This window comes from Pristiophorus japonicus, chromosome 1 (genome assembly GCF_044704955.1).
Source record: "Pristiophorus japonicus isolate sPriJap1 chromosome 1, sPriJap1.hap1, whole genome shotgun sequence".
In the NCBI taxonomy this organism is placed as follows: domain Eukaryota; kingdom Metazoa; phylum Chordata; class Chondrichthyes; family Pristiophoridae; genus Pristiophorus; species Pristiophorus japonicus.
Window position 1 is genome coordinate 349,972,585 of NC_091977.1, and position 25,795 is coordinate 349,998,379.

Genomic DNA, 25,795 nt, shown 5'->3' on the forward strand with positions numbered 1-25,795 from the left:
TGCGTGAATGAGGCTCCTCCCACGGCCAGCTCCTGCTCCCCGCCCGACCAGACCCGACACTCGCTCCCCCCTCCCCCCCCCCCGCCGACCAGACCAGACCCGACCCGACCCGACACCCGCTCCCCCCCCCCCCGCCCCGACCGAGACCCGATACCCGAGACCCGCTCTCCCCCCCCCCCTGACCCGACACCCGAGACCCGCTCCCTCCCCCCGCCCCGACCTGACACCCGCTCTCCCCCCCTCTCCCCCCCGGCCCCGACCCGAGACCCAAGACCCGCTCCCCGCCGCCCCGACAGAGACCCGAGACCCGCTCTCCCCCCGCTCCCCCCCCCCCGACCAGACACCCACTCCCTCCCCCCGACCTGACACCCGCTCCCCCGACCCCTCCTCCCCTCCCCTCCCCTCCCTCTCTCTCTCTCTCTCTCTCCCTCCCTCTCTCCCCTCTCTCCCTCCCTCCCCTCTCTCTCTCTCTCCCCTCCCTCCCTCCCCTCTCTCTCTCTCTCCCCTCTCTCTCTCTCCCTCCCCTCTCTCTCTCTCTCCCTCCCTCCCTCCCCTCTCTCTCTCTCCCTCCCTCGCTCAGCGGCACGAACAGCTGCAGAATTCTCCCTGGCTGAAGCACTTTCACACAGGTAGGAAGATGGTTTATTTAATCTTTTCTTGGCTTATAAATGTTTATTCAGGTTGGATTTATTTGTATAATATTTGTAGAAGTATAAATAAGGATTTATTGTCAAATTTAATGAGTTCCCTTCCCCCCCACCTCGTTCTGGACGCCTAATTTGTAACCTGCGCCTGATTTTTTAATGTGTAGAACAGGTTTTTTCAGTTCTACAAAAATCTTCACTGGCGCCATTCTACTTTAGTTTGGAGTACATTTTCACTGTGGAAACTTTCAAATCAGGCGTCAGTGGCCGGACACGCCCCCTTTTGAAGAAAAAATTCTGTTCTAAACTAGAACTGTTCTACCTGACTAGAACTGCAGAAAAAAAAATGTGGAGAATTGCGATTTCTAAAATAGTCCGTTCTCCACCAGTTGCTCCTAAAAATCAGGCGCGAATCATGTGGAAACTTGGGCCCATAGTGTTGATCTTTGCTACTTTAATGTAATTTCTCTGAGAAGCAATGTGCACTGACTGATAATCTTCTCTCATTAATTGTAGCCTCCTCTGCTTGTCAACTTAGTAATTAACATAGGCTTGGAAACTGCTGGAAGGCCTTTCAATGCCATGGGAATCTTTGTCAATGTGAATGTTTGAGAAAGAATATTTAATTGAATGTGGGCAGAAAGCCTGATTTGTGGCTCCTTGTCAAGTTAATCTTGACATAAGAACATAAGAATATAAGAAATAGCAGCAAGAGTAGGCCATACGGCCCCAACCCTGCTCCTCCATTTAGTATGATCATGGCTGATCTGATCATGAACTCAGGTCCACTTCCCTGTCTGCTCCCCATAACCCCTTATTCCCTCATTGGTTAAGAAACTGTCTATTTCTGTCTTAAATTTATTCAATGTCCCAGCTTCCACAGCTCTCTGAGGCAGCAAATGCCACAGATTTACAACCCTCTGAGAGAAGAAATTTTTCCTCATCTCAGTTTTACATGGATGCAGAAAGGATATTTCCACTGATAGGGGAGACTAGAACTAGAGGGCATAATCTTAGAATTGTAAGATTATACTAAGATTATGCCCTCTAGTTCTAGTCTCCCCTATCAGTGGAAATATCCTCTCTGCATCCACCGCGTCAAGCCCCCTCATAATCTTATACGTTTCGATAAGATCAACTCCCATTCTTCTGAATTCCAATGAGTACAGGCCCAACCTATTCAACCTTTCCTCATAAGTCAACTCCCTCATCTCCGGAATCAACCGAGTGAACCTTCTCTGAACTGCCACCAAAGCAAGTATATCCTTTCGTAAATATGGAAACCAAAACTGCACGCAGTATTCCAGGTGTGGCCTCAGCAATACCCTGTATAACTGTAGCAAGACTTCCCTGCTTTTATACTCCATCCCCTTTGCAATAAAGGCCAAGATTCCATTGGCCTTTCTGATCACTTGCTGTACCTGCATACTAACCTTTTGTGTTTCATGCACAAGTATCCCCAGATCCCACTGTACTGCAGCACTTTGCAATCTTTCTCCATTTAAATAATAACTTGCTCTTTGATTTTTTTCTGCCAAAGTGCATGACCTCACACTTTCCAACATTATACTCCATCTGTCAAATTTTTTTCCCACTCACTTAGCCTGTCTATATCCTTTTGTAGATTTTTTGTGTCCTCCTCACACATTGCTTTTCCTCCCATCTTTGTATCGTCAGCAAACTTGGCTACGTTACACTCTGTCCCTTCTTCCAAGTCATTAATATAGATTATAAATAGTTAGGGTCCCAGCACTGATCCCTGCGGCACCCCATTAGTTACTGATTACCAACCAGAGAATGAACCATTTATCCTGACTCTCTGTTTTCTGTTAGTTAGCCAATCCTCTATCCATGCTAATATATTACCCCCAACCCCGTGAACTTTTATCTTGTGCAGGAACCTTTTATATGGCACCTTGTCAAATGCCTTCTGGAAGTCCAAATACACCACATCCACTGGTTCCCCTTTATCCACCCTGTTCGTTACATCCTCAAAGAATTCTAGCAAATTTGTCAAACATGACTTCCCCTTCATATATCCATGCTGACTCTGCCTGACCGAATTTTGCTTTCCCAAATGTCCTGCTACTGCTTCTTTAATAATGGACTCCAACATTTTCCCAACCACAGATGTTAGGCTAACTGGACTATAGTTTCCTGCTTTTTGTCTGCCTCCTTTTTTAAATAGGGGCGTTACATTTGAAATTTTCCAATCTGCTGGGACCTCCCCAGAATCCAGGGAATTTTGGTAAATTATAAGCAATGCATCCACAATCCCTGCCGCTACTGTTCTTAAGACCCTAGGATGCAAGCCATCAGATTGAGTCACAAAAATACTTTTTACAGGATCTCTGACACGCCTTCATATCTAGCGAGACTACATTCTGGGAGCACCTCTCAGTAAATTTGCCCCTTTAAGTTCACTCCATGATTTAAATTCATCATGGTAGCTGGATTGTACAAATTACGTTTTTCTTACATCAAAAGCGATGCGAATGAATCACGGCGCTATCGTATGGAACAGAAGATATCTGCCAGATTTATAACTGAACATTTCTCTGACTAAGAGGATGTCTCCCAGTCCATTTTGAATAGAGCTGAATAAAATATAATAAGCACATGAGAATGCTACAGAATCATTATTTTTAGTTCCATTGTATTGTGTTCCTAACACAGATGAGACTGCACACAGGGAGGTTAAAGTAACAGTGACCTCATTCTTTATTAAGACACTCTAGAGTGAGGAACATGTCTTAGGGGTCGGCTTATATACAGTGCTCCCAAGGGATGCTGGGATCCCTTGGGACTTCAGGGGATGCGCTCCCTGGTGACGGAACATAGAAGTGCATGCTTTACAGATACACAACATCACTCCCCGTCCCCCCAAAGTCAAAGTGAAAACTATTTACAAGGTGAGGCGGTCGGGAGCCTTTCTTTCCCTGGTGGACCGCCTCAGTACAAATGTCTGTTGTGTTGTTGGCTGTGCCCTCGCTGGGCTGGCATGTTGTTGGCCCTGCAGGGCTGCTGGGTGAGCCTGGCCTTGTTGGGCTGTTGGGCGTGATGGGTTCGATTTCCTGGTCCGGGGTGGTGTCATTGATCCTTTGGGTGTGTGTTGTGGGCTCGAAAAAGGTGGTGTCTGCTGTGAGTTGTTCAGGGCAGTCTGTGAACCGCAGCCTCGTTTGGTCCAGGTGCTTTCTGCAAACTTGTCCATTGTCTAGTTTGACTACAAACACCCTATTCCCTTCTTTAGCTATCACCATGCCCGCGATCCACTTGGGACCATGTCCATAGTTTAGCACATACACAGGGTCATTCAGCTCAATTTCCCGTGACACAGTGGCGCGACCATCGTTTACATTTTGTTGCTGCTGCCTGCTCTCTACCTGATCATGCAGGTTGGGGTGAACCAGCGAGAGTCTGGTTTTAAGTGTCCTTTTCATGAGTAGCTCAGTGGGGGCACCCCTGTGAGCGAGTGGGGTCTCGAGCGGTAGCTGAGCTGTACTCGGGACAGACGGGTTTAGAGTGAGCCTTCTGTGACTCGTTTAAGGCTCTGTTTGATGGTTTGTACTGCCCGCTCTGCCTGCCCATTGGAGGCTGGTTTAAACAGGGCCGAGGTGACATGTTTGATCCCATTGCGGGTGATAAATTCTTTAAATTCAGCACGGGTGAAACATGGCCCGTTGTCACTGACCAGTATGTCAGGCAGGCCGTGGGTGGCAAACATGGCCCTCAGACTTTCAATGTGGTGGTGGTGGTGCTTCCCGATATTATTTCAATCCATTTTGAAAAAGCATCCACCACCACCAGGAACATTTTACCGAGAAACGGGCCCGCATCGTCGACATGGATCCTCGACCATGGTCTGGAGGGCCAGGACCACAAACTTAGTGGTGCCTCTCTGGGCACATTGTTCAACTGAACACACACGCTGCATTACCGTACACAGGACTCTAAGTCAGAGTCGATACCGGGCCACCACACATGGGGTCTGGCTATCGCTTTCATCATTACTAAACCCGGGTGTGTGCTGTGGAGATCCGAGATGAACATCTCCCTGCCCTTTTTTGGGTAGCACTACGCAGTTACCCCACAACAGGCAGTCTGCCTGAATGGACAGCTCGTCCTTTCGCCGCTGGAACAGCTTGATTAGCTCCTTCATTTCAACAGGGATGCTGGCCCAGCTCCCATGCACTACACAGTTTTTTACTAGGGACAGCAGAGGATCTTGGCTGGTGCAAGTCCTAATCTGGCGGGCCGTGACAGGTGATTTATCATTTTCAAACGCTTCCATGACTTTCAACAAGCCTGCGGGCTGCGCCACCAACAACAAGTTTGCAGGCTGCACCATTTCCACCCCCGTGGTGGGCAATGGTAGCCGACTGAGAGCATCCGCACAGTTCTCGGTGCCTGGCCTATGGCAGATGGTATAGTTATACGCTGATAGTGCGAGTGCCCGCCTTTGTATGGGTGCTGAGGCATTAGTATTTATCCCCTTGTTTTCAGCGAACAGGGATATGAGGGGCTTGTGATCGGTTTCCAGCTCAAATTTGAGGCCCAACAGGTACTGATGCATTTTCTTTACACCGAACACACACGCTAATGCCTCTTTCTCAATCATGCTGTCGGCCCGCTCGTCCTTAGACAAGCTCCTGGAAGCATAGGTGACAGGTTGCAACTTCCCCGCAACGTTTACTTGTTATAATACACACCCGACTCTATACGACGACGCATCACATGCTAGCACAAGTCTTTTACACGGGTTATACAATACAAGCAGCTTGTTGGAGCATAAAATGTTTCTGGCTTTCTCAAAAGCAATTACTTGGTTTTTTTCCCCATACCCAGTTCTCACCTTTACGCAATAACACATGTAAAGGCTCTAAGGGGGTGCTTAACCCCGGTAGGAAGTTACCAAAATAGTTGAGGAGTCCCAGGAACGACCGCAGCTCCGTGACATTCTGTGGCCTGGGCGCTTTCCTGATAGCCTCTGAATTAGTGTCTGTGGGCCGAATGCCGTCCGCCGTGATCTTTCTCCCCAAAAACTCCACTTCTGTTGCCATGAAGACGCATTTCGACCTCTTCAGTCGCAGCCCTACACGATCCAGTCGCTGGAGGATCTTCTCCAGGTTTTGTAGGTGCTCAACGGTGTCCCGATCCGTGAAAACTGAAAAACCACCATGCGTGGTACCGACTTGAGTAGGCTCTCCATGTTTCTCTGGAAGATCGCTGCTGCCGACCGAATTCCAAACAGTCCCTTGTGCGTGTTGATGCAGGTGAGGCCCTTCGAAGACTCCTCCAGCTCCTGCGTCATGTAGGCCGAAGTCAGGTCGAGCTTGGTAATAGTTACTTTATAATCGCCGCAAATCCTGACCGTGCCATCACTTTTGAGTACTGGAACAATCAGGCTGGCCCACTCACTGAATTCCACTGGGGAGATGATGCCCTTATGTTGCAGCCTGTCCAGCTCGATTTCCACTCTCTCTCTCATCAAGTGAGGTACCGCTCGCGCCTTTTGGTGGATGGGTCATGTCTCTGGGACCAAGTGGATCCGCACCTTCTCCCCGGAAAAGTTTCCAATGCCTGGTTCAAAAAGGGAAGGAAATTTGTTAAGAACCTGGGTACATGAGGCCTCATCGACATGTGATAGCGCTCGGATGTCATCCCAGTTCCAGCGGAATTTGCCCAGCTAGCTCCTTCCAATCAGTGTGGGGCCATCGCCCGGGACAATCCAGAGTGGCAGTTCGTGCACCGTGCCCTTGTAGGTGACCTTGATCATGGCGCTGCCCAGGACACTGATGAGCTCTATGGTGTACGTTCTCAGTTTCGTGTGGATGGGGCTTAGGGCTGGTCTGAGTGCCTTGTTGCACCACAGTCTCTCAAACATCTTTTTACTCATGCTGGATTGGCTAGTGCCAGTGTCCAGTTCCATGGCTACGGGTAAGCCATTTAATTTTACATTTAGCATTATAGGTGGACATTTCGTTGAAAATGTGTGCACCCCGTGTACTTCAGCATCTGCCTCCTCTCTCTGAGGCTTGAAATTGCTTTGATCCACCATTGACCGATCTTCCTCTGCCACGTGGTGGTTAGCAGGTTTTGCAGAGCAAGCTCGTTGGAGGTGCCCCATTGTTCCACAACTCTTGCAAACATACCCTTTGAAGCAGCATAAATAGGTTGAACGGAAGCCTCCACAACGCCAACAAGGTGTGAATTGCCTTGCATTCATCCTTTGTTGCAGACTCTGAGTCATCTGGGTCACCTGAGGCCTGCTGGCAGTTGCAGACTCGTTGTTTCTGCCCTGTACATTTCTGCTCGCAAACACAGTTCCAGTTAATTTATGAACATTGCTAGCACTTGTGTGCTGAGAGATTTGTTTGGTGTTATCATTGGTAGACATAAATGCCTGTGCTATCGCAATGGCCTTACTGAAGGTCGGTGTTTCTACAGTCAAAAGTTTTCGTAGGATGGTCTCGTGGCCAATGCCCAGTACAAAAAAGTCTCTGAGCATCTGCTCCAGGTAGCCATCAAACTCACATTGTCCTGAAAGTCGCCTTAGCTCGGCGACGTAGCTCACCACTTCCTGACCTTCAGATTGCTGGCACGTGTAGAACCGATTCCTCGCCATTAGCACGCTCTCCCTCGGGTTAAGATGCTCCCGAACCAGTGTACACAGCTCCTCATACGACTTATCTGTGGGTTTCACCGGAGCCAGAAGATTCTTCATGAGGCTGTAGGTCGGTGCCCCACAGACTGTGAGGAGGACCGCTCTCCTTTTTGCAGTGCTTCCTTCTCCGTCCAGCTCATTGGCTACAAAGTACTGGTCTAGCCGTTCGACATAGGCTTCCCAGTCCTCACCCTCCGAGAACTTCTCCAGGATGCCCACAGTTTGCTGCATCTTTGCGTTGGATTCATATACTCGTCGCCAGTTTTGTGTTCCTAACACAGATGAGGCTGCACACAGGGAGGTTAAAGTAACAGTGACCTCAGTCTTTATTAAGACACTCCAGAGTGAGGAACAGGCTTTCAGGGCCGGCTTATGTACAGTGATCCCAAGGGATGCTGAGATCCCTTGGGACTTCAGGGGATGAGCTCCCTGGTGGCGGAACATGGGAGTGCATGCTTTACAGATACACAACACATTGCTTCATGATTGATAATGAACTAATTTTACGTGAGCACTTTATGACAGTATAAAATGTGATTTCAAAGTATTAATGCCTAAAGTATTCTACAATGCTCAATAACAATTTCAAGATTAAGTGATGAATATGAAAACATAATTTTACTCAAGATTCAGAAATGTCTTGTCTCTGAGTAAAATAAATTTCAGGAAGTCATTTTCAGCTGCAGTACAACCCAGGGATGGTAGTGAGCTGTTCCATCAACTTGCAGTGTTACAGTGAGCTGGGCAGTGAGGAGCCCTGGCAGTGGGGTTGCATTGTTCAAGCCCTCAGACATGGAACTGTGCTGATCCACAAACTGTTAAATATTTCTTATCACTATAACTAGATTTGAAACCAGCCTTCTGGGAAACAACAACTGCATTCGACAGGGTTAAGTGTGTCTTAGATCACCTTAGCTTGTTTCACATACAGATGTAGTGATTCTTCCCTTAATCTGTATATTCACCAGGACTGCATTAATGAGGTGGGCACAGCTTTACTGGAAAGCCAGGGGCTCAGTAATTTTATTTTTTGCTTCAGTGTTTTGTCACTGATCTCGTATGTTTGAATTTGTCAATGAGAGAAAGAACAGAAACTTAAGTTGCACCTAGGTTGGTTTCTGCACCCTGAGAGTGGAGTGGTGCACTACGGGAGGCGTTGCACACCTCTCCTGGGGCACTAGGCTGGGCGAGCAACTGAAAATCCGTTGCTAAAGAGCCGGCTTCGGATTGCCCTACGAGAGACTTCCCTACCCCCAAATAAAGGTGAATTGCAAAAAAAAAACCCCAAAGAAATATCAATTTCACTTCCCTTTTTCAATCATTCCTTCCTTTAGCGTCCCAGGACCGCTCTGATCGCCAGCTTTCTCGAGCGGTCTCACTACTGGGCACTGCGGGTGCCGTTCCAAGCCAATATCGCATCGCTGTCAAAACCGGGGGTGTTGCACACCAGCGTGGCGCTCCCAGGTGTTACTGCTCAGCGTCACCGCAAAACCATCACCAAATTTCCTGGTGGGGCGCTGGAAGCTGACCTGGGCATTAAGCATTTTGCAACCCATTACTGCCCCTCTGGAGCGCTAACAGAGGTGCAATCCAAACGAAAGTTCAGCCCTGGAACTTCCTCATCATTAGTACGAGTAGACCAGCATTGAGAGAAATGGTGGTTGAGGCTGTGGAGTCAATATTAAATGTGTTTTAACGGTATCTCTTTTATCCCTCTTACAGCCAGAGCAACCTGCTGCTCAGCCTGCGGAGTCTCTACTCGACCTGGACTTTGATCCTTTCAAACCAGACCAGGTCACTCCAATAACACGAAGTCAGTCACCGCTTGCTCAGGTCTGTGGGACAGAGTTTCTTGCTTATTTGTAAGGAGTAAATGGAGAATGTGACTTTGTAAGCAGAGGTAGGGGCGGAGGAGGAGTTTTGACGCCACAACACGCATCTCTTTTTCTCTGCAGGATTCCTGCTTGGATGTCAGACTGATTGACAGGCTTGGCTCCCTGCCAGGCGGGGAGTGCTCCGGAGGATGCCGCAGGAGCAGTTAGAGAGCCTGTTTCTGCGTTCGTGGCAACGTGGGGAAATTAATTTTTTTTACATCTCACCTGACCCCAACCCACCCACTTTGGGGGGGTTAATATTACCCCCATGTGAATTAATTAAACTTACCTTAGTGTGTAGGAAACAGCACCACTCAGTTCCTAACTCTTTACTTTTAAAATCTAATCCGAGTCCCTCAGCTGTCGAACCACGTAAGATGATGTGGTGGGAAAAATATTGGAAAAATTCCTGAGGGACAGGATAAATCTTCATTTGGAATGACATGGATTAATCAAGGACAGTCAGCATGGATTTGTTAAGGGAAGGTCATGTCTGACTAACTTGAGTGAATTTTTCAAGGAGGTAATGAGGGCAGTGCGTATGATGTAGTGCATATGGATTTTTGCAAAGCTTTTGATAATGTTCCACATGACAGACTGGTCACGAAAGTAAAAGCCCATGGGATCCAGGGCAAAGTGGCAAGTTGGATCCAAAATTGGCTCAGAGGCAGGAAGCAAAGGATAATGGTTAATGGTTTTTGTGACTGTAAGGCTGTATCCAGTGGGGTTCCGCAGAGCTCCGTGCTGGGTTGCTTGCTTTTTGTGGTATATATCAATGACTTGGACTTGAATGTTGGGGTATGATTAAGAAGTTTGCAGATGACACTAAAATAAGCTGTGTGGTTAATAATGAAGAAGAAAGCTGCGGATTGCAGGAAGATATCAATGTACTGGTCAGGTGGGCGGAACAATGGCAAATGGAATTCAATCTGGATAAGTGTGAGGTAATGCATTTGGGGAGGTCTAACAAGGGAAGGGAATACATATTAAATGGTATGACATTGAAAAGTGTAGTGGAACAAAGCGACCTTGGAGTGCAGGTCCACAGATCCCTAAAGATAGCAGGCCAGATAGATAAGGTGGTTGAGAAGGCATATGGAATACTTTATTAGTTCGTGGCATGGAATACAAGAGCAAGGGTGTTATGTTTGAACTGTATAAAACACTGGTTAGGTCACAGCTGGAGTACTGTGTGCAGTTCTGGTCACCACATTACAGGAAAGATGTGATTGCACTGGAAAGGGTGCAGAGGAGATTTACAAGAATGTTGCCTGGACTGGAGAATTTTGGCTATGAGGAAAGATTGGAGATGCTGGGTCTGTTTGCTTTGGAACAGAGGAGGCTGAGGGGAGACCTGATTGAGGTCTCTAAAATTATGAGGGGCCTGGATAGAGTGGATAGGAAGAACCTGTTTCCCTTGGCAGAGGGGTCAACAACCAAGGGACATAGATTTAAAGTAATTGGGGGGAGGTTTAGAGGAGATATGAGGGGACATTTCTTTACAGAGAGTAATGGGGGTCTGAAAGGGTGGTAGAGGCAGAAACCCTCAACACATTTGAAAAATACTTGGATGTGCACTTGAAGTGCCGCAACCTACAGGGCTACGGACCAAGAGCTGGAAAGTGGTATTAGGCTGGATAGCTCTTGTCGGCTGGTGCGGGCACGATGGGCCGAAATGGCCTCCTTCCGTGCTGTAAATTTCTATGACTCTATGATGATTATTTTCAATTTTGAAGGGAAAGTGTAATGAATATGGCACCAATCATCGATTCAATTACTCAAAACCCTTGTAACATTTGGCACTTATGCCTGGAATTTCCAAGGAGATTCTCCAATAGAAGATTGGTGGAACCCCCTGAGAAATGGCGTATAACCCCACATAAATTCAAGGCCTTAATGAGAAATAAGCATTTTTCAATACAGATGGACAACAACCCTCACCACAAACTTCAAACCCTCACCACCGATTCCATCCCCCTCACAATGTATCAGGCTAAACCAGACTGTTCGTAGCCTCAGTGCTCTATTCCACCTTGAGCTGAGCTTCTAACCCCATATCCTTTCCATCACAAAGACCACGTATTTCCATCTCTGCGACATTGCCTACCTCTGTCTTTGCCTGAGGCCATCTGCCGCTGAAAGCTTGTGGGAGAAATTCAGGGTGTTTGCGCCTCCCGTTAGTGCACCCGGGGGTACTAATGGGGCGCAAACGACTTTTCACCCCGGCACAGCAGCGCTAACGACGCCCGTGAAATTCTGCGTGAGTTTAACGGCAGCGGTAACTGGTAGCTCCCCGCTGTGCTGCGCCGGCAAGGAAGACGTCATCACCGTGCACAGCGACCCGTTTTCGCCCTAGAGCGAAAATTCAGTAGCGCCCCCTGAAGCTGCGCTGGGCGATGCCAGCGACAGTTTCAGGGGGCATGTACCGAGCTGTAAGCCGCTCGTGGGGTGAAATTTAAAGGGAAGGTGATGATTAAAAAACGAAAATAATGGCCGACTTACCAGTCGCAGCCTTCTTCATGTTAGATCGTAGGGTCCGCGCCGCGATCTTACAGCCTGGCTCTCTGCTTGAATGCCAGGCTGATGCCACGGCATCCCGCTCCCTGTGGTCCAGGTGGGGACCCGTTTCTCCCTCGCAGAATCAGTAGCTTGGCCCTCCCTTTTAATGAAGAGGAGAGCCCTGCCTACGCGGCAGCCCCACGCCCCTCATGGAGTCCTTCTGTCCCGCTCGCGCCCCACAGAGCAAGTGGAGCATAATATTTTGCGCTCCATTTGCTCTCAAGGGCAGTAACCTGAATATAGGTCTCGGGGCGAGACTTCAACTCCTGGCGCAGAAAACCCCACCTCGCAGCTGATTCCGCTCCAAATGGAGCGCTGCGCAATTCCCCCCCTCTTATCTATTCCTCCAGACTCCACTATTCTCTCCTGGCAGGCCCCCCATCCTCCACCCTCTGTAAACTTTGAACTTTCTAGCCCATATTCTATCCCACACCAGGTCCCTCTCACCCATCACTCTTACTCTCACTGATCTACCTTGGCTGCCAATTCCCAACACCTCATCTTAAATCCCTTCATAGTCCCACCCTTTCCTATCTCTGTAACTTCCTCCTGACTCACAACCTTCCTGTCTCTTTGAACTCTCCATCCCTCTGACACCGGCACCTTGTTCGGCCACTCTCCCTTTTCCCCACCATTGGCGGCCTTGCCTTTAACCACCTAGGCCCTATGCTGTGGAATTTTCTCCCTAAAACCCTCCAGCAACCTCTCCTACTTTAAGACCCTCTTTAAAACCTAAGGGTAAAACCTTGGGCCAAGCTTTTAGTCTCCTCTCCTGATATCTCCTTCTTTGGCTTAGCAGTCATTGACTGATTATTCCTCTGTGAAACATCTTGGGACAATATTCTGCGTTAAAGTGCTAAATAAACGTATCTTTTGTTGTATTGTAGGTGGGTCCTGATTCATGCTATGAATGGAAAATAACAATATATTTGTCTGACTTCTGCAAAATCATTCATAGTGTTTTAATGTTTTTGTGCTTCTCTCCCTTTATAATTCACATTCAGACCCTTCCTTGGGATCTGTGGGAGGTAGGAACACTTTATTTTTCATTTGAAATCTGACTCATTTTCAGGTTTAATCTTTTGCCATTTTCTAGGAAGTCTTCACATGGAGCTTTTCTTGTCGGAGCTGTTCTTTAGAAGGCACAATGAGTTATCCATTTCAAATCTCTGAATGGGAAGTTCTGATATCATTTAGCTCTTGGCATTTAACCAAATGAAAATGGTTGTCAGTTTGAGAAATCTAATTCAAACTTAGCACAATGAAGCAGGTGCTGCAAACTGCTTGGAGAAAATGTGGAATTCCATACACCCTGTGATAAGCAGGACTATTATCTAACCTAGAATATCATTTAATGCTGTCTGATTGGCTGCGGGAAGGCTGTAAATTACTGGATTATTTTCAGAGACAGCAATGACACTGATATATTTTTTAAATCATTGTAGTTTAATATCTTGCTGACTCTTCACAACATACTCCTCGACTGTGACAGCTCATCCATTGACAAATTGAGTTCCGCCAGGACCACTTGGCTCCAGATCTCATTAGAGCCTTAGTCCAAACATGGACAAAAGAGCTGAATTCCAGAGGTGAGATGAGAGTGACTGCCTTTGACATCGAGGCAACATTTGACCAAGTGTGGCATCAAGGAGCCCTAGTAAAGTCAATGGGAATCCAGGGGAAAACTCTGCACTGGCTGGAGTCACACCGAGCACAAAGAAAGATGGTTGTGGTTATTGGAGCTCAATCATCTCTGTCCTAGGACATCGCTGCAGGAGTTCCTCAGGGCAGTGTCCTAGGCCCAACCATCTTCAGCTGTTTCATCAATGATCCTCCCTCCATCATAATGTTAGAAGTGGGATGTTCACTGATAATTGCAGAGTGTTCAGTTCCATTTGCAACTCCTCAGAAAATGAAGCAGTCCATGCCCACATGCAGCAAGACCTGAACGACGTTCAGGCTTGGGCTGATAAGTGGCAGGTAACATTCGCGCCATACAAGTGCCAGGCAATGACCATCTCCAAAAAGAGAGTCTAATCACCACCAATTGACATTCAATGACATCACCATCGCCGAATGCCCCACCATCAACAATCTGGGGCCACCATTGACCAGAAAGTTAACTGGACCAGCCACAAAAATACTATGGCTACAAGAGCAAGTCAGAGGCTGGGTATTCAGCGGCGAGCGTCTCACCTCCTGACTCTTCAAAGCCTTTCCACCATCTACAAGACACAAGTCAGGAGTGTGATGAAATACTCTCCACTTGCCTGGATGAATGCAGCTCCAACAACGCTCAAGAAGCTCGATACCATCCAGGACAAAGCAGTCCGCTTGATTGGCAACCCATCCACCACCTTCAACATTCACTCCCTCCACCTCCGGCGCACCGTGGCTGCAGTGTGTACCATCTACAAGATGCACTGCAGCAACTCGCCAAGGCTTCTTTGACAACACCTCCCAAACCCACGACCTCTACCACCTAGAAGGTCGTGGTCAGCAGGTGTATGGGAACACCATCACCAGCAAGTTTCCCTTCAAGTTCCACACCATCCTGACTTGGAAATATATTGCCGTTGCTTCATCTTTGCTGGGTCAAAATTCTGGAACTCACTCCCTAACAGCACTGTGGGAGTTCCTTCAACACAGGGACTTTAGCAGTTCAAGAAGGCGGCTCACTGCCACCTTCTACCATAATATGGTAGAATTCTTTATTAAGATGGAGTGCGACACAGTTAATTCAGAGACCAGGATCCTGAACTTAGGGAAAGGTAACTTCGGTGGTGTGAGACGTAAATTGGCTAGACTAGACTGGCGAACGATACTTAAAGTTTGTTGACGGTGGATAGGCAATGGCAAACATTTAAAGATCACATGGATGAACTTCAACAATTGTACATACCTGTCTGGAGTAAAAATAAAATGGGGAAGGTGGCTCAACCGTGGCTAACAAGGGAAATTAAGGATAGTGTTAAATCCAAGGAAGAGGCATATAAATTGGCCAGAAAAAGCAGCAAACCTGAGGACTGGGAGAAATTTAGAATTCAGCAGAGGAGGACAAAGGGTTTAATTAGGAGGGGGAAAATAGAGTATGAGAGGAAGCTTGCTGGGAACATAAAAACTGACTACAAAAGCTTCTATAGATATGTGACGAGAAAAAGATTAGTGAAGACAAACGTAGGTCCCCTGCAGTCAGAATTAGGTGAATTTATAATCGGGAACAAGGAAATGGCAGACCAATTGAACAAATACTTTGGTTCTGTCTTCACGAAGGAAGACACAAATAACCTTCTGGAAATACTAGAGGACCGAGGGTCTAGTGAGAAGGAGGAACTGAAGGAAATCCTTATTAGTCAGGAAATTGTGTTAGGGAAATTGATGGGATTGAAGGCCGATAAATCCCCAGGGCATGATAGTCTGCATCCCAGAGTACTTAAGGAAGTGTCCCTTGAAATAGTGGATGCATTGGTGATCATTTTCCAGCAGTCTATTGACTCTGGATCAGTTCCTATGGACTGGAGGGTAGCTAATGTAACACCACTTTTAAAAAAGGAGGAAGAGAGAAAACGGGGAATTATAGACCAGTTAGCCGGACATCAGTCGTGGGGAAAATGTTGGAGTCAATTATTAAAGATGAAATAACAGCGCATTTGGAAAGCAGTGACAGGATCGGTCCAAATCAGCATGGATTTATGAAAGGGAAATCATGCTTGGCAAATCTTCTAGAATTTTTTGAGGATGTAACTAGTAGAGTGGACAAGGGAGAACCAGTGGATGTGCTGTATTTGGACTTTCAAAAGGCTTTTGACAAGGTCCCACACAAGAGATTAGTGTGCAAGAGTAAAGCACATGGTATTGGGGGTAATGTATTGATGTGGATAGAGAACTGGTTGGCAGACAGGAAGCAGAGAGTCGGGATAAACGGGTCCTTTTCAGAATGGCAGGCAGTGATTGGGGGGTGTCACAGGGCCCAGTTCTGGGACCCCAGCTATTTACAATATACATCAATGATTTAGATGAAAGAATTGAGTGTAATATCTCCAAGTTTGCAGATGACACTAAGCTGGGTGGTGGTGTGAGCTGCGAGGAGGATGTTAAGAGTCTGCAGGGTGACTTGGACAGGTTAGGTGAGTGGGCAAATGCATGGCAGATGCAGTATAATGTGGATAAATGTGAGGTTATCCACTTTGGGGGCAAAAACAGGAAGGCAGAATATTATCTGAATGGCGGTAAATTAGAAAAAGGCGAGGTGCAACGAAACCTGGGTGTCATGGTACATCAGTGATTGAAAGTTGGCATACAGGTACAGCAGGCGGTGAAGAAGGCAAATGGCATGTTGGCCTTCATAGCTAGGGGATTTGAATATAGGAGCAGGGAGGTCTTACTGCCGTTGTACAGGGCCTTGGTGAGGCCTCACCTGGAATATTGTGCACAGTTTTGGTCACCTAATCTGAGGAAGGACGTTCTTGCTATTGAGGGAGTGCAGCGAAGGTTCATCAGACTGATTCCTGGGATGGCAGGACTGACCTATGAGGAGAGACTGGATCGACTGGGCCTGTATTCACTGGAGTTTAGAAGGATGAGAGGGGATCTCATAGAAACATATACAATTCTGACGGGACTGGACAGGTTAGATGCAGGAAAAATGTTCCCGATGTTGGAGAAGTCCAGAACCAGGGGACACAGTCTAAGGATAAGGGGTAAGCCATTTAGGACTGAGATGAGGAGAAACTTCTTCACTCAGAAAGTTGTTAACCTGTGGAATTCTGTACCGCAGAGAGTTGTTGATGCCAGTTCATTGGATATATTCAAGAGAGAGTTAGATATGGCCCTTATGGCTAAAGGGATCAAGGGGTATGGAGAGAAAGCAGGAAAGGGGTACTGAGGTGAATGATCAGCCATGATCTTATTGAATGGTGGTGGAGGCTCGAAGGGCCGAATGGCCTACTCCTGCACCTATTTTCTATGTTTCTATGTTTCTCAAGGGCAATTAGGGATGGGCAATAAATGCTGGCCTTGCCAGTGATGCCCACATCTCAGGAACGAATACAAAAAAAGGATGGAATACTAAATACACCACAACCACAAAAAAAACATTCAAAAATAAGCTGAGAATTCTATTTTAAAAAGTCACAGCAGAAGCATGGATGTCAAATTTTGTGAGTATATTAAATTGTGCTGCAATTGAGTTTATTTCTGCATTGCATTTAATGTGGAAAGTAGCTTAGACTGTGAAACAGGACTACATAGTGCTTTTTTTTAACACTTATTTTTGTTTATCTCAAGGCAAGCACAGAACTGGTTCAGCCTGTGAGTATGTCTCCTCATTTCCTTATCATTTACAGTGGCCTAAAGATAACTTGTCTCTAATCTCTAAGAGAATGGTGCACTTTTTATGGCACATTTTCTCATATGGTGCAACTATTTTTGCAGCAACTCGATTTTAAGCTTTCATCTTTGCGAGATTTATTTAGCTTTTAAAAGGTAAATTTGTGCCTATTTACTGCTTGCGATTTATTCCATTTCATTAATTTCCTGTAATGGGGGGATCTGCAGTCAGGGGCTCCGGGTGTGGAACAGGACTTATGGGGAGCACTGCCCGGGAAACCGAGATCCCATAGCGCCTGCTCTTCATCAACACCTGACCCTAGAATCCTGATATTTAGCGTTTCATAATTCTGGAATCTCTATCACGTGTTTTATATCATTTACTTTAACTTATTTTATCGTGTGGAAAAATTTGTGTTGATTTTTATTTGCTCTTTTTTCATCTCTGCTTCTACTATCTTTTTATATCTGTCTTCACTCATTTTCTGTCTAAAGCCCGACTCTTCAGAAAGTCTCTTCTCTCCCTATAACCCGGCCGCGGAGGACAGCACAGACGCTGGCGCAGCAAGCGATGTTACTACAGCAATTTCTGAAGTAGTGGCCAGCCAGAACTGTACGTCGCAGTGGGGGTTAACGGACACTGGCCCACTCGCCAGCAGAGAGGAAAGCGCTCTAGATGGTTCTCACAACGAAGCTCAGCCATGTGCTCAGGAACAGGAGACTGCAGAAAGCTGTACTGACCGATCAGCTGATAGCATTGCAAACCCTGTGTATCAGGCTGAGGAAGAGGAACAGGGTTCAGTCAATGCAGAGAGTTGGCAGGAGAATCCATTAGGCAAACAGGTAGACACTGAAGTAATGGAGAGCAGGTGTTGGCAGACAAATCTGTGCGTGGAACTAAAGTGTGGCTCTGAATTCTGTGTAGATGAGAAGGCATCCTTGGCTCCTATTGTATCCGAGGATGGAGGTATAGAACTGGTTGAAGGGGAAAATGTGAGTGAGTTAGGGCAGATAAGTAATGAATACAGTTTTGAACAATGTGATTCAGTAGCACAACCAGGACATGAGGTAGTCGAGAATGCAGGTCAGATTCATGAGGCCGAAACTCACACAGGCGAGGGCCCTGGGAGAAATGATGCAGAAATGGAAGAGTTGAACTTCAGTGAGAGGCATCAGCACAGTGACATCCCCAGGAGTTATCAAAATGATGACACTGCTGGGCACTGTACAAAAGCTGGAATTCCACTTAACCATGAAAGTGATGACAGTCCAGATAGCCAGGAGAATGAGGACATCCCTGTTATGTGTAGGAATGATGATACTCCTAGTAACAAGGAAATAGAGCGAGTTGTTTGCAGAAGTGAAGGGGACCAAATCTGTGCCCTTCAAGATGACACAGTTGATATTAGCCATTACGAAACAGACAGAACAGGTCAGTCTCAGGATGCGGAGAGCCAGTTTGAACCAATTAACACAAAGAACAATGAAACAGGTAACACAACTGACACAGAAAGAGAAACTAGCCGAACAGATGAAACACATACTGATATCCCAATTGTGAATCAAGCAGATACATTTCACAGAGAGATTGGCGACGGCAATAGATTTGCCCCTCAAAGCCTGGAGTCGGACCCCTGGAGCAGAGAAAAGCATGAGATATGGCCAGAAAACTGGGAGCCTACTGTTAGCAGCAATGAGTGGTGCTTCTCCAGCCTGCTGGAAGGCCAGAGTAATAGATTTGAACGTTGGCCACCATTTCAGGAGGGGCAAGGGGATATCGATGACCCAAACAGAATTGGAAAAGCACATCTTTGTAAAGGGTTTAATGAGAATGTCAGTTTTTGTCCTACACCAGATTCTGATGAATTTGGTTCTACAGGGGCTGGAAACGTGCTGAGTGGTTCTGGGCAGAATGAGGAAGCACAGTTACAGCAGGATTTACGTGGGGACAATAAAAGCAGTAGTGAGGGAGACCAAGCTAAAGATACACATAGTCCCCAAATGCCCTATCCAATCGAGAACTTAAGCAACGCTAGCAACGAGAGTTCATCCAACCCTAAAGATAATGAAACAAACTTCTCGGATCTATCGGAAGATGAGATTGCTAACCGGAGATACGGACTGTTATACCAGGAGCTAGATGCTGAAAGAGAAGAGGTACCCTTGTCAAGTGTTTAGTGTAGAAAAAAATTATTAGGTATGACTAAATATCATTGTAAAATAAAGCTATAGCTTTGTTATGGTCCTTGATTCATCCCTTTCCTTCAACCGTTTGTTCTATGTTATTCCTCCCAAAGGACATGTCATAATAAATAACAAAAATAATACCTGTCATGTGTATTATTGTGTCTGGAGTGATACAAAACATGATTATAACGCAATATTTCACTTTTTTCTCCATTGTTTCCAGATGCCCAGTGCTGCTTTTAATGGATTCACACAGGTAAGACATTTCTGATAAGCAATACAGTCCCCCTTTGGAGATGGTCTCATGCACAATCTGCTGGGACATTTGAATAAATTAGAGCTCCGATGTGCAGCCTTGTCTGACTGAGCAGCAGATCAGATATTTGGGCGTGGAGAAGGTCAGCACACTCCTTGTGAAGCCCTCCCAATGTTTCAAGGAGGGCTGCAAATTGGGCTGACCCACCTCCTCCTAGCCCGCTTCGCTCCTGTCAAGGGTGGCTCCCTGAATTTGCCCTATGATGCATTGGTTGTATAATTCACAAATTTTTCTTTAAAGTTTCCACAGTCTTAGAGGGGACATTTGGTGTCAGAGGTGCTATAGAGAATTATGAACTGATTTTAAAGCCATGAGATTTGAAAGGAGGACTCTGTCTTTCATGTATTGGCCTTGGCTCAGTGGTAGCACTCTTGTCTCTTGAGTCAAAAGGTTGTGGGTTCAAATCTCACTCCAGAAACTTGAGCACATAACCCATGCTGACACTTCAGTGCAGCATTCAAGGGAGTGTTGCACTGTTGGAGATGCTGTATTTTGGATGAGATGTTAAACCGAGGCCTCGTTTGCCCTGTCAGGTCGAAGTAAAAGGCACTTTTCAAAGAAGAGTTGGGGACTTCTCTCGGTGACCAGCCCAACATTTATCCCTCAACCAACATCACCTAAAACAGATTATCTGGTTGTTAGCTCGTTGCTATTTGTGAAACCTTGATGTGCACAAATTGGCTGCCGCGTTTCCCTACATTATAAAAGCGATTACACTTCAAAAAGTACTTTATTGGTTAGGACGCCCTGCGGCATGATATAAATGCAATTTCTTTCTGTGAATTGATTAAAAATATGAGAGGGGAAAAAAACAGCTGGTCAGGCTATGTTGAACAGAACACTAATTGAATACAGACTGTAAGATTTATGGAAGTCGGGATCTCCAATTGCACACTGCACTCTTGAAATGGAACATTGCCCATTTCTAACCTGGGCCACCAGTCTTGGTGAGTCCATGTAGTTTGCCATTTTTCTTCCAGAAGGTTGCACAACATTGGCTCAATGGAAAAACAGTCTTCAAAAAAACCTGGATGCTCAAATATTCATAAAGCTTGAGGAGAATGTTAAGAGTCCCTCTGGCCTCAGTCTTACTCAGTGTTGCCCAATACGTTAGCCTCATGTGGCAGATTAGGAATCCAGATGTGGCTAATTGCATTTTTGATTAGTAAAGAAAAATGAGTCATAGACACCGTTGTTGGGCATGTGATCTCAATACTCACATTCGTACAGCGTGTGCATGTGAACTTTAACCTTTCTATGCGTTTGTTGGTAAAATGGTAAGATGAAAAGCAGAGTGTGCGAGTGTTTTTGATCAATGTGAGTGCTTTACTTCCTTGGTTACTGAATGGTTATAGATGTTTGTTTAGTAAATATACACGTGAAGTACATTTACCTGTATGTGTGAGTGTGTCTGTAAGGTGTTTTCTACTAAAATTAATCCATGTTGCTAAAAGGGTGTCGTTGTAGCCACACATGTGGCTAATCAGCGATTTCTATTGGAAAGCACTGGTCGAGGAAGAGATTAACTGATCTACGAAGAAAAAAGAAGCATACTAGCCTTTTCAGTGACATTGGATGCCCAGGCATGAGCATGGCCTGGACCCTGAACAAGAGGAAAGCACTTTTTTTTCTATATTTAAGTGCTGCCCCTTACAAAGGGGTTGCTGGGGGTTATCTTTAATTCTTTCCGGGCAAGGGGCCAACAAATTCCCCTCCCACCCGACATGACCCAGCCTCCCGGGGAAGGTAAGTGCCCAGGATTTCTCCCTCGTGGTGTGGCCACTGACTGGGATATTTAGATCGGGTGACTTCCCCCTGACCCCACATACTGCAAATGGGGTGGGGGCAGAGGTCCCAAACCCAACGTAACTGCCGGAACCATTAGATCAGGGGTTTTCAATCCATATAGCCAATGTGGTACCGAGCTAGTAAAATTCCAGGTTCAATCCCTTGTCTTTGCTGAGTTGGCCAATCTCATCCAGCCAACTATAGGGGTACATAGAAACATAGAAAATAGGTGCAGGAGTAGGCCATTCGGCACTTCGAGCCTGCACCACCATTCAATATGATCATGGGTGATCGTGCAACTTCAGTACCCCATTCCTGCTTTCTCTCCATACCCCTTGATCCCTTTAGCCATAAGGGTCACATCTAACTCCCTTTTAAATATGTCTAACAAACTGGCGTCAACAACTTTCTGTGGTAGAGAATTCCACAGGTTCAGAATTCGCTGAGTGAAGAAGTTTCTCTTCATCTCGGTCCTAAATGGCTTACCCCTTATCCTGAGGCTGTGACCCCTGGTTCTGCACTTCCCCAACATCGGGAACATTCTTCCTGCATCTAACCTGTCCAATCCCAGCAGAATTTGATATGTTTCTATGAGATCCCCTCTCATTCTTCTAAATTCCAGTGACTATAAGCCTAGTCGATCCAGTCTTTCTTCATATGTCTGTCCTGCCATCCAGGGAATCAGTCTGGTGAACCTTCGCTGCACTCCCTCAATAGCACGAACATCCTTCCTCAGATTAGGAGACCAAAACTGAACACAATATTTCAGGTGAGGCCTCACCAAGGCCCTGTACAACTGCAGTAAGACCTCCCTGCTCCTATACTCAATTCCTCTCGCTATGAAGGCCAACATGCCATTTGCCTTCTTCACCGCCTGCTGTACCTGCATGCCAACTTTCAATGACTGATGTACCATGACACCCAGGTCTCGTTGCACCTCCCCTTTTACTAATCTGTCACCATTCAGATAATATTCTGCCTTCCTGTTTTTGCCACCAAAGTGGATAACCTCACATTTATCTACATTATACTGCATCTGCCATGTATTTGCCCACTCACCTAACCTGTCCAAGTCACCCTACAGCCTCTTAGCATCCCCCTCACAGCTCACACTGCCACGCAGCTTATTGTCATCTGCAAACTTGGAGATATTACACTAAATTCCTTCATCTAAATCATTAATGTATATTGTAAATAGCTGGGGTTCCAGCACTGAACCTTGTGGTACCCCACTAGTCACTGCCTGCCATTCTGAAAAGGACCTGTTTATTCCTACTTTTTGCTTCCTGTCTGCCAACAAGTTCTCTATCCACGTCAATACATTACCCCCAATACCATGTGCTTTACTTTTGCACACTAATCTCTTGTATGGGACCTTGTCAAAAGCCTTTTGAAAGTCCAAATACACCACATCCACTGGTTCTCCCTTGTCCACTCTACTAGTTACATCCTCAAAAAATTCGAGAAGATTTATCAACCATGATTTCCCTTTCATAAATCCATGCTGACTTGGACCGATCCTGTTACTGCTTTCCAAATGCGCTGCTATTACATCTTTAATAATTGATTCCAACATTTTCCCCACTACCGATGTTAGGCTAACCGGTCTATAATTCCCTGTTTTCTCTCTCCCTCCTTTTTTAAAAAGTGGGGTTACATTAACTACCCTCCAATCCATAGGAACTGGTCCAAAGTCTATAGAATGTTGGAAATGACCACCAATGCATCCACTATTTCTAGGGACACTTCCTTAAGTACTCTGGGATGCAGACTATCAGGCCCTGCGGATTTATCGGCCTTCAATCCCATCAATTTCCCTAACACAATTTCTTGACTAAGAAGGATTTCCTTCAGTTCCTCCTTCTCGCTAGACCCTCGGTCCCCTATTATTTTCGGGAGGTTATTCGTATCTTCTTTAGTGAAGACAGAACCAAAGTATTTGTTCAATTGGTCTGCCATTTCTTTGTTCCCCATTATGAATTCAGCTGATTCTGACTGCAGGGGACCTACATTAGTCTTCACTAATCTTTTTCTCTTCACATATCTATAGAAGCTTTTGCAGTCAGTTTTTATGTTCCCTGCAAGCTTACTCTCGTACTCTATTTTCCCCCTCCTAATTAAACCCTTAGTCCTCCTCTGCTGGATTCTAAATTTCTCCCAGTCCTCAGGTTTGCTGCTTTTTCTGGCCAATTTAAATGCCTCTTCCTTGGATTTAACACTATCCCTAATTTCCCTTGTCAGCCACGGTTGAGCCACCTTCCCCTTTTTATTTTTACGCCAGACAGGGATGTACAATTGTTGTAGTGGTGTGATTTTGGGGGTATATTTGCCAAGATCTTGTGCCATTTTCCTTTATACTCAGTATATCCGGGCAGCGGAGAGGAATAATCAGTTGAGGCCCTCAGTCATGAAGTCGGACCAACGACCTCTGTTCAGATAGGACCAGACTGAATGGCACTCGGCTTTGTGGTCGAGTACTTCCCCCACACCCACTGCCCCCAAACCCCTCCATGTGACAGTCATTGTCAAGGCTCAACAACAACAACTTGCATTTATATAGCGCCTTTCAAGTAGTAAAACTTCTCAAGGAGCTTCATAGAAGTGTAAGCAAAAAAAAAAATTGACACCGAGGCAAAGAAGGAGATATTAGGACAGGTGACCGAAAGCTTGGTCAAAGATGTAGGGGGTTATTTTGTTGGAAGGGTGAAAACAGGCCCTCAATGGGCACTGTGCTGATAAGACACATCTGTTTGAAAACCTGATTCTAGCATGCTATTTTGGTCCTAATTGCTGATTACCATGATTTGAACTTGCGTGGAAGCGCTAAAGCAGACACGTGCAGGTTTAGCATTCTAGTGCTGATTTGGCGCAATTTTTGTGCAGCAGTATATGTGGGCTCCACACATCCACTTCCACTGAAGGTGTGGAGTGCGCTGGCTGACACAGCGGCACAATTCACGATGGCTCAGGAACCAAGGCAGAGGGCGCACAGGTTCTCGGACGAGCATCGCAGGTCCTGCCGGAACAGGTCCAGAGGAGGAGGGATGTCCTGTACCCACAGGGGCTAAGGAATCCACCTCACCCTCCTGTCTCCCTCTTTCCTGCAGCATCTCGTGCTACTCTTCCTGGCCTCATCTTCTCCTCCCTGCAGACCAAGGGGGACCCCTAGCAAGATGCCCATGTACAAGTGCTTCCTTTCTCCTGATGACTCCGATAAGGTGTCCAATAAGGTAGCGTAGCACAGTACATACTCTTTTTAGGTGAAGTTCTCAGAGAATTTCCAGAATAAATGGTGAAGTTTTGAAAAAGTGTCCCAGAAGGTCTGCCGGTGAGTTTCAAAATTCATGTTCAAACCTCCAGCAGCAAGTGAACAGCAGAAGGTGATATACTTTTAAATAGCACTTGAAATCCTCTGCAACAACTAGTTTACTCCCAATCAGCTGGTTGCTGTTTGAAGAGGGTGTCAGTTCAAGTGTTAGCCACCAAAATACCGTGCAGCCTCCTTAATGAGCGCTAGCAAGCAATTTAAGTGGCAATCAGCTGCTTAACGAACATCTGTGCGGCTGTTCCTCGCGCAAGGTTCAACTCCTTTACCAAAATGTCGTCTTGCGCTAAACGCTGGCTGAACTGACATTTCAGCTTAAAACTCAATCTTGGCCACCTTGGAGGGTCTTTAGTGCCTAAAATATCCGGGGGAAATCGCCCCAAGTGATTTAAGCAGTGTCTTAAAGAGGAGAAAGAGGCACAGAGGTTTAGGGAGAGAATTTCAGAGCTTCGGACCTAGACGGTTGGAGGCACGGCCGCTGATGGTGGGGTGAAGAAAGTTGGGGATGCGCAAGAGGCCAGAATTGGAGGAATGCAGAGTTCTCGGAGGATTGTAAGGCTGATGGAGGTTACAGAGATAGGGAGGGGCAAGGCGATGGAGATTTGAACATGAAGATGAGAATTTTATATTTGAAATGTTGGTGGACTGGGAACCAATGTAGGTCAATGAGCACATGGTGACGGGGAACGGTGCGAGTTAGGAATTGGGCAGCAGAAGTTTGGATGAATTGAAGTTTATGCAGGGTGGAAGATGGGAGGATGGCAGGAGAGCAATATAAGAGCATGTTTTACACATTTGGTTGAGCTCCTGGCACAGAGCTTTGCCCGTCAGGAATGCATATCAGGGATTTGGGCACAGAAGTCAGCATGCTATTTTTTCCAACTATAATAGCTGGTGAATTCTGGGCTCTCTGACCTCTGCATTTGGAATTCCTGATATGTGCATAAGGTGGTCTGAGTAACAGGTCAGAGAGGCCAATTCAACAACAACTTGCATTTTTGCAGCTAAAAGCTCAAGCAAAGAGTTTTAAGGAGGGTCTGGAAGGGGTGGGAGGTGGAGAGATTAACATAAGAACATAAGAAAAAGGAGCAGGAGTAGGCTATTTGGCCC

The 25,795-nt window shown here is 46.3% G+C and overlaps 1 protein-coding gene across 1 annotated transcript in view; it reads left to right on the top strand.

Annotated features, from left to right (window-relative positions):
* Window positions 1-25,795, top strand: part of amph (amphiphysin) — a 541,139-nt gene that overhangs the window by 439,635 nt on the left and 75,709 nt on the right. The window contains exons 12-16 of the mRNA XM_070890365.1: window positions 9,031-9,141; window positions 12,746-12,769; window positions 17,028-17,051; window positions 17,565-17,912; window positions 19,480-19,512. Of these exons, the coding sequence (XP_070746466.1) occupies window positions 9,031-9,141; window positions 12,746-12,769; window positions 17,028-17,051; window positions 17,565-17,912; window positions 19,480-19,512 (540 nt within the window). The remainder of the gene's footprint in view (window positions 1-9,030; window positions 9,142-12,745; window positions 12,770-17,027; window positions 17,052-17,564; window positions 17,913-19,479; window positions 19,513-25,795) is intronic.